The sequence below is a fragment of the Bos grunniens genome, chromosome 6 (genome assembly GCF_055505025.1).
Source record: "Bos grunniens cultivar Pamir isolate PY7600 chromosome 6, Bosgru_T2T1.0, whole genome shotgun sequence".
NCBI lineage: Eukaryota > Metazoa > Chordata > Mammalia > Artiodactyla > Bovidae > Bos > Bos grunniens.
In genome coordinates this window covers 12,744,741-12,758,281 of record NC_141170.1, presented here as the reverse complement: position 1 = coordinate 12,758,281, position 13,541 = coordinate 12,744,741, and the positions used below count along the sequence as shown (strand labels likewise).

The window sequence follows — 13,541 nt, the reverse complement described above, 5'->3', positions numbered from 1 at the left end:
GTGACAATATTTCTTTGTGGTTTTCCATGTCATCACATGAACATGCTAATCGCCCTCCCCTGTGATCTGCCTCCCCTAGTTTTAGATGACCACACGCCTCCGTGTAACTGCACACCCCCGACCCTCTGCCTGGCCATCTCCCACGGAATGTACTACCTCTATCCTTTCAACATAGAGTATCAGATCCTGGCCTCCACGATGCTCTACGTCCTGTGGAAAAACATCGGGCGCAAGGTCGACAGTCACCAGCATCAGAAGATGCAGTTCAGGTCGCACGGGGTCCTGCTGGGCTCGGTCCTGGGCCTGACCGTGCTGGCCACCACCATCGGGGTCGTGGTGGTGTATCTGATCCAGATCGGCCGTTCCAAAACCAAGAGCGAGGTGGCACTCATCATGTTCTACCTGTATGCCAGCATCTTGCTGATGCTTATGGGGGCAGCAGGGCTGGTTGGGATCCGGATTTATAGGCTAGATGAGCAGTCACTAGACGAGTCCAAAAACCCGGCCCGCAAACTGGATGCGGACCTGCTGGTGGGCACCGCCTCTGGCTCCTGGTTCATCTCCTGGGGTTCCATCCTGGCCGTACTTTGCGCTGAGTCCCGCCCTCCATACACCTGGTACAACCTGCCCTACTCCATCCTGGCTGTTGTCGAGAAATACATCCAGAACCTCTTCATCATTGAGTCCATTCACCGAGAGCCAGGGAAGCTCTCCGAAGACATTAGAACCCTGCGGGTGGTCACAGTCTACAATGGCAATGCCACGTCTCTCCCTTCTTCCTGCCTCAAGAACGGACCTATGGCCGGGGACATGGCTCCCCAGGCCCTTGAGATGCCGCCTGCGGCCAATGGAAATACATGTCTGAGAGAAGTCGGTGGCAAAGAGAAAGAGGATAAGAGCTGGGAAAGGGCCCAGGGCTCAGCCTGCCACTCCTGTTTCCTTCAGGACAATGCCCAGAGAAGAGTCTTGAGGAATATTGCAGCTTTTTTGTTCCTCTGCAATATTTCGGTAATCTGCATCATTATTTCTTTATTTTAAAAAAATTGATAAATCTATTTTCCCTGCTGTTTTTGAATGAGGAGTGAAGGCAGCTTATAATCAAAATAATTTAAGTGTAAGGTTAAAATATTAGGCCGGAACATAGGCTTATATTCTGTCAATATAAATCCATGTACTGAGTATCTGTGTGCCAGGGGCTGGGGTGGGAACTAAAAATTAATTAAAAGTGAGAAAACTCAATCTCTTTCCTCAAAAAGGTCATAGTATTTGTGGGAGAAGGAGACAAGGAAAAAAATACAATGTAGTGAAGACGGCAAAGGCTGGGACAGGACTATGTGCAAGGGAGAAGGGGAGTGTGGATTCAGGCAGGGACTTGAATGAGCAAGGGGTGCTTAAGGTGAGACATAGTCTCAATGAGGAGTGCTTTTGGCTATAAGTAGTAGGAAGCTTGATAAGTAGTATTTTCAGTCTTAAGAATTCTGGAAGTTGGCTGCTCAGGGTTGGCCTGGCAGCTGAACCCTATCATCAAGGATCCAGGCTCTGTTCACCTTTCTGCCTGACTGTTGCTGGTGTAGTGCTTGTTGCCACATGGTCATAGGATGGCTGCAGTAGCACCAGTCATCATGCCTGTGTTCAAGACAGGAAGACAGAGGGAAGGACTGGTGCCAGGCAATGTCTGTGATTGATGTGAACACCCCTAACTACCAGGGAGGATGGGGAAGTGGATGCTTTGCTTTCTAGCCCCTATGATGGAAGGTGAAAAGGAAGATGAAGATGTACAGACGGCCACTCAGTACTGCCTGTCTCAGCCTCTATGTATGGTTGGAAGTCTGCCAACTGTAGTCAAGGCAAGGAAAAGCCTTGGGGCAGAGGGCACATGATCTGCAAAGGCACAGAGACATAGGATACCATGGCCTATTTGGGGAGCACTAGCAGTTTAGCATGGCACCCCACTTCAGTACTCTTGCCTGGAAAATCCCGTGGATGGAAGAGCCTGGTGGGCTGCAGTCCATGGGGTCACTAAGAGTCAGACATGACTGAGCGACTTTACTTTCACTTTTCACTTTCATGCATTGGAGAAGGAAATGGCAACCCACTCCAGTGTTCTTGCCTGGAGAATCCCAGGGGCGGGGGAGCCTGGTGGGCTACCGTTTATGGGGTCACACAGAGTCGGACATGACTGAAGTGACTTAGCAGCAGCAGCAGCAGCAGCTTAGCATGAATTCCATCCATGTGAAGCAGAGCAGGAAAGAGGATGGAGTGTGTGGTTAGATGGATCTGGCTTAAGCAGAGCTTCATAAGCCTGCCTGAGTCCGGTCTTCATGCTGAGGGTGGTAGAGGACCTTCTCAGACCTTTGTGTTTTGGAATGATGTCCTTGTAGCAATGTGCAGGAAGGATGGAGAGAGATAAGATCAAAGATCAGGGAAGCTGGTACAGAAGCCCCCACAGCTGCCCAGAGAGGAAATGATGGGAACTTGAACCAGGGCAGTGCCAGTGGGGGTGGGGAGAATTGTATAGAATTTATCTCACTTGGTGTGAGGACCCTCAGGTTCATCTGACTTGAGTTCCTGGGTTCATGGTGATGCTATTTATGGAGGTTAAGGGTCTCTGGATGGGGAGGAGGCTTTGGAGGGGGCTCACGGGGAGGGCGAGTTTAGTACTGAATAAATTCAATGGTAAGGTCTCTCTGGATATCACCAACAGGCAGATTTTTTTTTTTTGGCTTTCTGTTGCTGTGTAATCAGTGACCCCAAATGCATGACAAAAGCAACAACCATTTTATTATATCTGATGACTCTGTGGGCTAGGAAAGCTGGCAGGGCTTGGCAGGACTTTTCTGTTCCTCACCGTATCAACTGAAGCTGGTGGTAGGGTTGGAAAGTCCACAATCTGGCACCTTGGGTGGGGGAGGCCGAAAGGCTGGATTCAGCTGGGATTCTGGTTGCAGCATCTGCATGGGGGTTCTCCAGCACTGTGGTCTTGGGGGAGGTGGGCTTCTTAGATGGTGGCTCAGTACCCCAGAGCCAAGCTTCCAGGGGATTGGAAGTGCCAGTCTTTTTATCTTTTTTTGGAAATTAATTGATTAATTTTAATTGGAGGCTAATTACTTTACAATATTGTAGTGGTTTTGCCATACAGTCACATGAATCAGCCATGGGTGTACATGTGTCCCCCATCCTGACCCCCACTCCCACCTTCCTCCCCATCCCATCCCTCAGGGTCATCCCGGTGCACCGGCCCTGAGTATCCCATCTCTAGCATGAAACCTGGACTGACGATCAGTCTTTTAAGGCCAGGTGTAGACGTTGCATGGCACCATTTCTACCGGATTTTATGGATCCGGCAGTGACAGCATCTATCGGGACTCAAGGCAAGGGGGCAGAGGTCTGCCTCCCAAGGGGATGAGTAGCAAGAATTGTAGCCAACGTCACAGCAGACGGAAAGGTCTGGATTTCAGGAAAGAGGCTTATAATCTCTTCTTCTCATTTTCCCTCCCACCCTCCTTCCCTTTCTTCCTCCCTTCCTGAAAATAGAGCTGTGGTTGCCTACTGAGGGCCAGCACTACTGTGAGTCACAAACGTACCATGTGCCCCAGAATGTTGGTCTTCCTCCTATGGGGCTTACAAACAAGATGGCAGGACTAGCAACAAGAGTCAATTAGGAAAAACGCCCATAGTGACGCATACCCTGCAGAGAACTACAAGGGAGGGTGTGTGCGGTGGTGCTTGGATGCCTGAGGTTGATCAGAAGGCCGGGCTGGTGGGAAAGGCTCTCTCAGGAGATGGGATTAGAGCCCAGGGCTGAACAGAGAAGGAGCCATGGGCGCTCCAGGTAGAGGAGAGAGCCAAGCAAAATCCTGGGTGGGAGCGCTTGCCTCCTTCCAGAAGAGGAGGAAGTGCGTGTGACCATGTGGGTGGCTGGGGGCAAGCTGGGCAGCAGGGTTGGGGGCTGGTAAAGAATCATCTAACAGAGGGCTCTGCCATTCTGTTTAAGGGTAGATTATTTTAAAAAAAATATGCTGTGAAGCCTTTGGGAGTTTAACCGGGAAAGGGACACCACCTTACATAAATAATCTGGTGCGGAGTGGTGAACAGACTGTGGGCTGGGAGCATAAGCGGGGCGGGGGGCCACTGATGGTCCAGGTGAGAGATGGGGGTGGCGGCCTGGCGGGTGGAGTGGAGAGAGGTGGGTAGATTGCCAGGGTCCAGCCCCGGTGGAGTCAGGGGTTTCAAAGGGGAGACGGCTTCGGCGATCAGGAAACAACAGCTTATTTAAATGTTAATTAAATATATAAAGAGTGGTTAAATAAGGATAGCTCAGTGAGGAAATTCAGTGGAGAAAAGAGGCCGAGTAGCTTGGTTTACGCAGAAAATCAATATAACCTGTGACATCAGGTTAGCTCTGACCACGGAGGCTGCAGACGCCCTCTCGAATAGCGGAAGGTGCCCCACCTTAGGCACCTTCTTGAGTGGGTCTTAGAGGCCCATGCAAATATGTGGTCACAGAGGACCTCCGCGCTCTAGATGGAAACTCAGCCAGAGGTTGAGAGAAAGAATGACATGGGGAGACCAAGTTTCAGTGAACAAGGCCCACACTTTATTTTCCAAAGTAGTTTTTATACCTTAAGTTGTGCATAGGGGATAATGGGGGAAGGGGTAGAGTCAGCAGTGAGCCAGGCTTTCTTCCTGCAAACTTCAGATCAGATCACATCAGATCAGTCGCTCAGTCGTGTCCAACTCTTTGCAACCCCATAAATCACAGCATGCCAGGCCTCCCTGTGCATCACCAACACCCGGAGTTCACTGAGACTCACATCCATCGAGTCAGTGATGCCGTCCAGCCATCTCATCCTCTGTCGTCCCCTTCTCCTCCTGCCCCCAATCCCTCCCAGCATCAGAGTCTTTTCCAATGAGTCAGCTCTTCGCATGAGGTGGCCAAAGTACTGGAGTTTCAGCTTTAGCATCATTCCTTCCAAAGAAATCCCAGGGCTGATCTCCTTCAGGATGGACTGGTTGGATCTCCTTGCAGTCCAAGGGACTCTCAAGAGTCTTCTCCAACACCACACTTCAAAAGCATCAATTCTTCGGCTCTCAGCCTTCTTCACAGTCCAACTCTCACATCCATACATGACCACAGGAAAAACCATAGCCTTGACTAGACGAACCTTTGTTGGCAAAGTAATGTTTCTGCTTTTGAATATGCTATCTAGATTGGTCATAACTTTCCTTCCAAGGAGTAAGCGTCTTTTAATTTCATGGCTGCAGTCACCATCTGTAGTGATTTTGGAGCCCAGAAAAATAAAGTCTGACACTGTTTCCACTGTTTCCCCATCTATTTCCCATGAAGTGGTGGGACCGGATGCCATGATCTTCATTTTCTGAATGTTGAGCTTTAAGCCAACATTTTTACTCTCCACTTTCACTTTCATCAAGAGGCTTTTGAGTTTCTCTTCACTTTCTGCCATAAGGGTGGTGTCATCTGCATATCTGAGGTTATTGATATTTCTCCCAGCAATCTTGATTCCAGTTTGGGCTTCTTCCAGCCCAGCATTTCTCATGATGTACTCTGCATAGAAGTTAAATAAGCAGGGTGACAATATATAGCCTTGATGAACTCCTTTTCCTATTTGGAACCAGTCTTTTGTTCCATGTCCAGTTCTAACTGTTGCTTCCTGACCTGCATACAGGTTTCTCAAGAGGCAGGTCAGGTGGTCTAGTAGTCCCATCTCTTTCAGAATTTCCCACAGTTTATTGTGATCCACACAGTCAAAGGCTTTGGCATAGTCAATAAAGCAGAAATAGATGTTTTTCTGGAACTCTCTTGCTTTTTCCATGATCCAGCGGATGGTGGCAATTTGGTCTCTGGTTCCTCTGCCTTTTCTAAAACCAGCTTGAACACCTGGAAGTTCACAGTTCACGTATTGCTGAAGCCTGGCTTGGAGAATTTTGAGCATTACTTTACTAGCGTATGAGGTGAGTGCAATTGTGCGGTAGTTTGAGCACTCTTTGGCATTGCCATCATATGCAAAAGTTTAGGTGATTTACATCATCTTCTGGCCCGGAGGCCTATTAACATTTTAAGACCCTTTCTTCAGAAAACTTATTTTTCTCTAAAGGTGATTAGTCAGGCGCCACCCTCCAGAAGCATTAGATAAAGTTGCATTCCTATAGGGCAAAGGTGTGGTGGGCTATAACAAGAAAAAGAATTAACTCAAGGGTCCAAGGTTACAAACATTAAAGCTACTACTTACATTCCTATACACCAATTATATTAATCAGTACACTGCCAGGGACACAGCAGGTAAGGGATATGGAAACTTAGTAACAAACATTGGCCCAACAAGTGAAAAACCCTTCACCAATACAATTTCTAATCAATCTTTTAACTGCTCAAAGGAATCTGTATTTAGACACTTTAGAACATCTCATGCCTCTCACAGTTGGGAGGCTCTGAACAATCACATGTGGCTGGAAAAACCTATTCAGGCAGGCTAGTGACTTCCAAAGAAGTTTGTAGGTTGAAACACTATCACACCCAGGAATTATTAACTGGAGCTGTAAGCTAACTCTTTTTTCAGAGAGAGGTAGTGGGGGGACAGCCCCCGTAAAGTCAGAGGTGTAGGTGAGAGCACAAAGCAGAAAGTAGGCAGACTCTGGTTTTGGGGGTAGATGCTCGAGAATTTCCAGGGAGACTCCTGAGGCTCGATCCTGCCTTTATGTATGCCGAGCCTCCTTCCTCATGACCGTTGCCACGGGCAGAGTTCCTCACGCGGGCTCCCGGCAGTGGATTGAGGGTGCTGTTTTGGAGGCAGAGTCGTCAAGATTTACTGATGGATCAGATGGTAGGCGGGTGGTTATGAGAGCGAATCAGAATACCAGGATGACACTGGAGTTTTGTTGAGCCCTTGGGAAGAAGGTGTTGCCGAGGAGATGGGGAGAAATGGGACTGTAATGTTGAGTTTGAGATATGTTGTAGACAGCTGAGTAGCCTGTGAGATATATGAGCCTGGAATTCCGAGGGTGGACCAGGCTGGTGATTTGGATTGGGAAGTTGTGGGCCCACAGCTGGTGTTTACAACCTGGACTGGGTGAGATCACTGGGGTCACGGGTGTAGGGAAGAGAGGACCCGGGAATGAATGAGCCCTGGGATCAGCCAACACTGAGAGACAGCAAAGGAAGAGGAGCCAGCCAAGGAGGCGAGAAGAACCAGCTGGCGTGGGAGGAATACTTCTAAGGACCCAGAACCCAGAACCCAGGGCTAGAGATAGAAGCCTGAGAGGTTTCTGTGTGGAGATGTGAATGAAAGTCACTTGTATCAGTTACCCACTGCTGGGTAAGAAATGACCCCCAACTCAGCAACTTAACACAACAGACGTTTATCATTGCACAGCTGTTCTGGGTCAGGAAGCTGAGCGTGGCTTAGCTGGGTGACTCTACTCTGGGTCCCTCACAGGCTGTAGTCAAACTGTCTGCTGGGGCTGCAGTCATTTCCTGGCTTGGTTTTTTGGGAGAAAGGGGTCTGTTTCTAAATTCATGTATGCAGCTGTGAGTTTATGTGGCTCATCTATGTGGACTCAGTTCCTGGTGAGTTGTTGGGCTGAGGGTTTGAGATCCTTGCTGGCTGCGAGCCTGAGACTCACCTGCCCACAGTTCCTGGCTACGTGGCCTCTCCATAGGGTGGCTCACGTGGAATCTGGCTTCCTCTTGTGGCTCACATGGCAGCCAGTTTCCTCTGGTGGCTCACGTGGCAGCTGGCTTCCATTCTTATGGGAGGGGGTGAGCAAGATGGACTCCAGAGTCCTTTTGTAACCTAACCTCAGTAGTGACATCCCATGACTGGTGTCATATTCTTTTGGATGAGTCCAACTCACAGCTTTGGAGGGGGCTCCACGGAACGTGAATCCCAGGAGGTGGGACCTTTGCAGGGGGTCACCTGAGAGGCTGCCTGCCACAGTGTGGGGATGGAGGAAGTTGCAGAAGTGTCGGTGTGAGAGAGAAGCAGGTCTAGGAGCCTGAGAATTTAAGGGGAGGTGGAGGAGAAGCTGGAACAGGAAGGCTGAGAAGGGGGAACCAAGGTATAGGTTCCATGAACAACAAATATAATAGGTTATTGCTCTATGTTTTGCAGATTTAGGTGCCATCTTATTCTCATCTGAGCCCCCTGATACAGGTGTTAGTATTCCCATTTTACAGATGAGGAAACCAAGGCTTGGAGAGGTTAAATCATAGTCTGTAAGTGGCAGAAACCCACGGCTGGCTCCAAGGCAGTGCTTCTCCCCCTGGTCAGGAGGATGTGGGCAGGGCCTAGGCTGTCTTTCTAAGCCAAGGACAAGCCAGAAAAAAGACCATCAGCCCAGACCTGTGGGCCCAGGATCTGCAAGCACCAATGGTGGTATGTACAGATGGGTGTGGAAAAATAGGGAGCACCACTGTGGGAAAGCACGGTGGGGCTGTGGGGAGACAGAGGAAGTTCCTGCCTGACAGGTTAGATCGAGGAGGGCTTCCTGCAAGGGGAGGTGTCTCCAGACTTGGAAGAAGGTAGGACTTAGCAGAAGAAGGAGTCCCTGATAGAGGAAGAGGCAGGAGCAAAGCCCTGAAGACTGGGGAAAAAAAGGCATATTTGGGGGCTGTGCACAGTCTGGTGGGGCAGAATGAAATGAGTGATAAAGGACGTGAAGACGTGGACAGGTGTCTAGTTATTGAGGAGATTTGGACTTTCTCCTGAAGGCATACGGAGCCTTGATGAGTGACCCGCAGAGGAGTGACAAGGTCAGATGTGTGCTTTATAAAGATCATCCCTGCAGACACATTGTGGGGGTCGCAGGGAGATGGATTGAAGGTGCCCCCTGGAGTGGGGGGTCTTGGGAGGCTTTGCAGCAGTCCAGGTGGGGAGACCAAGGACCAGGGACTAGACCAAGGTGAGGGCTATGAGGATGGAGAGAAGCAGGTGAGTTTGAAGAGTGTTCATGCAGAATTGGGGCTCAATGCACTGGCAGGCTGCATGGAGATGGGAGACAATGGGTGGGGGCTGTTTGGCTCTGTCGTGTGTGATTCGGTTTCCCTGAGTCCAGGTCAGCACCAGGGTTCGTGTGGGACCCCTGGCAGCCTCTGGGACCGTCTCCTCTTCTCTTGCAGCTCTGGATCCCTCCCGCCTTTGGCTGCCGCCCTGAGTATGACAACGGATTGGAGGAAATTGTCTTTGGCTTTGAACCCTGGATAATTGTGGTCAACCTGGCCATGCCCTTTTCTATTTTCTACCGAATGCACGCAGCTGCCTCCCTCTTCGAGGTCTATTGTAAGATATAATCTGTGTCCACATCAGAGACGGAGGGGAGCTCTAACAAGAGAATTCGGTGGAGCCACCTGGGAATGGCAAGGTCGGGCAAATATTGCCTTACAGATGAGAGAAGGGCCCCTTTTGTCTGTGATAATTGCTTTTCCCATGAGCTGGAATTGCCCGTCACCCTGGATGAGTGTAAACGAGTTAGATCAAAATCGATGAGGTGGCTGAAATCTGCCCTTGGTTAGTTAATTCTAATCAAACCCAAATTTGATCTCCTTCAAAATGAGATCCTTTGTTTCCAAAGAATGTGGTTGCAGGTTGAAAAAATATATATCCAGTTTGTTTTTCATTAAAATTGCTTTCTGTTATCGTGTTACAATATACAGTCTTTTTCTGACCATCTGGATAGTCTAATCACCCTTAAATTTTACCCTTCTCAGAACTGTGAATGCAGCTACAATTCCACTTATTTTATATTGTACTTTTGAAGATTTTTAATTTTTAAATATTTTATGTCTAATTTTTTGAACAAAGTTATTTTATCATCTGGATGGAAAACTGTGTATAAATCAATATAAAGACATATTTCTCACCTGAAAGTTTGGCACATTTTCATTGTAATTGTTCTGAAGTTTTTAAAAAAATACATCTTTACTGTCTTCCTCTCACTATAAAGATATATAGGCCTATTTTAGAAAATGTGGATATTTCAGAAGAATAGAGAGAGAAAAATCACCTAGGATGTTTAATTAATAATAATTTTTAAAATTGACAATCATTTTAAATGTTTAATAGACATTTTCCCCAGTTTTATTGAGATGTGATTGACATACAGTACTGTATTAAGGTATACATTAATTATTTGACTTACATACACTATAAAATGCTTATCACAATAAGTTTAGTGAACACCTGCCATCTCATGTAGATAGAAAATTAAAGACAAAGATCTTGACAGTCGTTTTTCTAACAACTTGATTGATGTGTTTCTTTTAGTTGTTTGAAAGCAAAGGATTCTTTTTATTGCTGTTTTGTTATACTTGCTAGTGATATGCAACATATTCAATTTTGTATGCGTTTCCCCTCACTTAACAATATGGCTTTAACCTTCTCCCCTCATTGTTATAAATTCTTTGTAAATATCATTTTCATGTTTTAGTCTATCAAGCACTGTAATTAATTTCATTTTCCTTACTATTGGTTTTAGAGTGTTTATAACTTTTTGTTTTTAATAAGTGACTCTGCAAAAATCAACCATGTATGTAAAACAGTTTTTATATTTAGGATTGCTTCTTTAAGATATATTCTTAAAATCGAGATGCTTATCTAAAGGTTATAAATAGTTTAAAGCCTCTGAAGGAATAGTGACATTTGGGATGGATTTGTATATGCTTTTTCTTAAGTCTTTTAAAGTCATAATAAAATCAGTCTATTTACTGTAAATACTAATGTGAACATCTTTTCATCTGAGTGTTTTTTTCTTTTTTGACAGCACAGAGTGTGGGACATTAAGAAACACTCAAATTTTTACATGACTGAAATACTTTATATTAATTTTAGAAAAAACGAAGTAATGGGCAGAGATACTAAAAAACAAAGTAAAACATTATCTGTTATAATTTCCATCTACAGCGGTGATTCTCAACTGTGGATGATCTTGCCTTCCAAGGCAATTTGGGCAACGTCTAGAGACATTTTTGTTAACCACTAGGGGGCGTTATGTCTTCCTCTTTAGTATACTGGTGTGTACCCTGGCATGTCCCAGGTGGCTCAGTGGTAAAGAACCCACCTGCCAATGCAAGAGATGTAAGCAACTTGGGTTCAATCCCTGGGTTGGGCAGATCCCCTGGAGGAGAGCTCCAGTATTCTTCAACCCACTCCAGTATTCTTGTCTAGGAAATCGCATGGACAGAGGAGCCTGGTGGGCTACAGTCCATGGGGTCGCAAAGGAGCCAGACACGATTTAGCAACTGAGCAACAACAAAGTCAGATAAACAGCATAAGTGACTAGGGGACGTCTTGAGTGGTAAATTTCTAGTGCTACAGAAATTATAAAACCAACTCAAGCAGAGAAATGTCTAGATATTCTATTTCAATCTCAAGAGTCTGGTGCGGGAGACAAACTTGTGAACAAAGAGCCACAGCATAAACGGTACTTCTCGTTCTGCACTTGCTTTTGCATTCAGCAACAGGGGGCGTTACTGGCAACTCATGGGTAGAGGCCGGGAAAGAGGTTCGCACCCGACTGCCTCCATCACAAAGAATTGTCTGGCTCCAATTGTTAATAGTCCCTGGGTTGAGAATTTGCGATCTAGAGGTAATTGCTGTTAATTTTTGGTACCTGGGTACCCATTATTGCACATAGACTCACATATGCACTCACACAAGTGCAAACAGTACTGTTTTTATACGTGTTGTATTTGCATGTGACTTGCTTTTTAAATCTTAAGACACCAGGGTATTTCAGGGTTCCCATGGCACATATTCTCACACGGTTGAGTAAATTAGAATCATTTAGGGCGTCTATTAGGAATCCTGCCTCCTCAGTGAAAGGTCAGCTTCCACTGGGCTGGGGTTCGGTCCTGGATGCTTAAATAAACATCTCAGGTGATGCCGATCATTTTCCAGAAGCATCTTAGGAGCCCATGGACCTCACGTAGACACTCCTGAAGGGCATTCCTAGACACTGTGTTCTCTGCTGTAACATAACTTTAGACAGCTTCAAAGTACATTCCTTGGAGGGCTGTGCCATAGCTGATTTAGTCAAACCCTGATGTTGGACACTTAGAGACATTTATGTGGTTTGCTTGCTTGTTTCTTTGCTTTTATAAATGACACCTTGGCAAGCATCTTCTCCTGAGTCTCTGGGCATATTGGTAAATGATCCTATGTGAGATGACCCTATGTGAATGCTGGTTTCTCCAAGGGATTCCATTTCGGTTGACATTGATTTCTCCCTGTTCTATCAGTATCCACCAGTACAGCCCTAGGGCCCCAGCCTGTGGGTTTTAAGCCCTGCCAAGAGATACAGGGAATCACAGTAGTGCTGGGAACAACTGGTCCAGGCTTGGTGGTTTTGAGGTAGACACAGAATACTATTAGTTCAGCTCAGTTCAGTTCAGTTGCTCAGTCGTGTCCGACTGTTTGCGACCCCATGGATTGTAGCACACCAGGCCTCACTGTCCATCACCAACTTTCGGAGTTTACTCAAACTCATGTCCATTGAGTCGGTGATGCCATCCAGCCATCTCATCCTCTGTCATCCCCTTCTCCCACCTTCAATCTTTCCCAGCATCAGGGTCTTTTCCAATGAGTCAATTCTTCGCATCAGGTGGCTAAAGTATTGGAGTTTCAGCTTCAGCATCAGTCCTTCAAATGAATATTCAGGACTGATTTCCTTTAGGATGGACTGGTTGGATCTCCCTGCTGTCCAAGGGACTCTCAAGAGTCTTTTCCAACACCACAGTTCAAAAGTATCAGTTCTTCAGCACTCAGCTTTCTTTATGGTCCATCTCTCACATCCATACATGACTACTGGAAAAACCATAGCTTTGACAACACAGACCTTGTTGGCAAAGTAACGTCTCTGATTTTAATACGCTGTCTAGGTTGGTCATAACTTTCCTTCCAAGGAGCAAGCATCTTTTAATTTTATGGCTGCAGTCACCATCGGCAAAGATTTTGGAGCCAAGAAAATAAAGTCTGTCACTGTTTCCATTGTTTCCCCATCTATTTGCCATAAAGTGATGGGATTCAATACCATGATTTTAGTTTTCTGAATGTTGAGTTTTAAGCCAGCTTTTTCACCCTCCTCTTTCACCTTCATCAAGATGCTCTTTAGTTCCTCTTCACTTTCTGCCATAAGACTGCTGTCATCTGCATATCTGAGGTTATTGATATTTCTCTCGGCAATCTTGATTCCAGCTTGTGTTTCTTCCAGTCCAACGTTTCTCATGATGTACTCTGCATAGAAGTTAAATAAGCAGGGTGACAATATACAGCCTTGACATACTCCTCTCCCGATTTGGAACCAGTCTGTTGCTCCGTGTCCAGTTCTAACTGCTGCTTCCTGATCTGCATACAGATTTCTCAAGAGGCAGGTCAAGTGGTCTGGTATTCCCGTCTCTTTCAAAATTTTCCACAGTTTGTTGTAATCCACACAGTCGAAGTCTTTAGCATAGTTAATAAAGCAGAAGTAGATGTTTTTCTGGAACGCTCTTGCTTTTTCGATGATCCAACGGATGTTGGCAATTTGAT

At 46.4% G+C, this 13,541-nt stretch overlaps 1 protein-coding gene across 4 annotated transcripts in view; it reads left to right on the top strand.

The window, feature by feature from the left end:
- Positions 1-10,727, top strand: part of OTOP1 (otopetrin 1) — a 49,107-nt gene extending 38,380 nt beyond the window's left edge. For all 4 annotated transcript variants that reach the window (XM_086404790.1, XM_086404787.1, XM_086404788.1 and 1 more), the window contains 2 exons: positions 80-1,008; positions 9,137-10,727. In XM_086404790.1, coding sequence (XP_086260916.1) covers positions 80-1,008; positions 9,137-9,307 — 1,100 coding nt within the window. In that variant the 3' untranslated portion in view covers positions 9,308-10,727. The remainder of the gene's footprint in view (positions 1-79; positions 1,009-9,136) is intronic.
- The last annotated feature ends 2,814 nt before the right edge of the window (positions 10,728-13,541 follow it).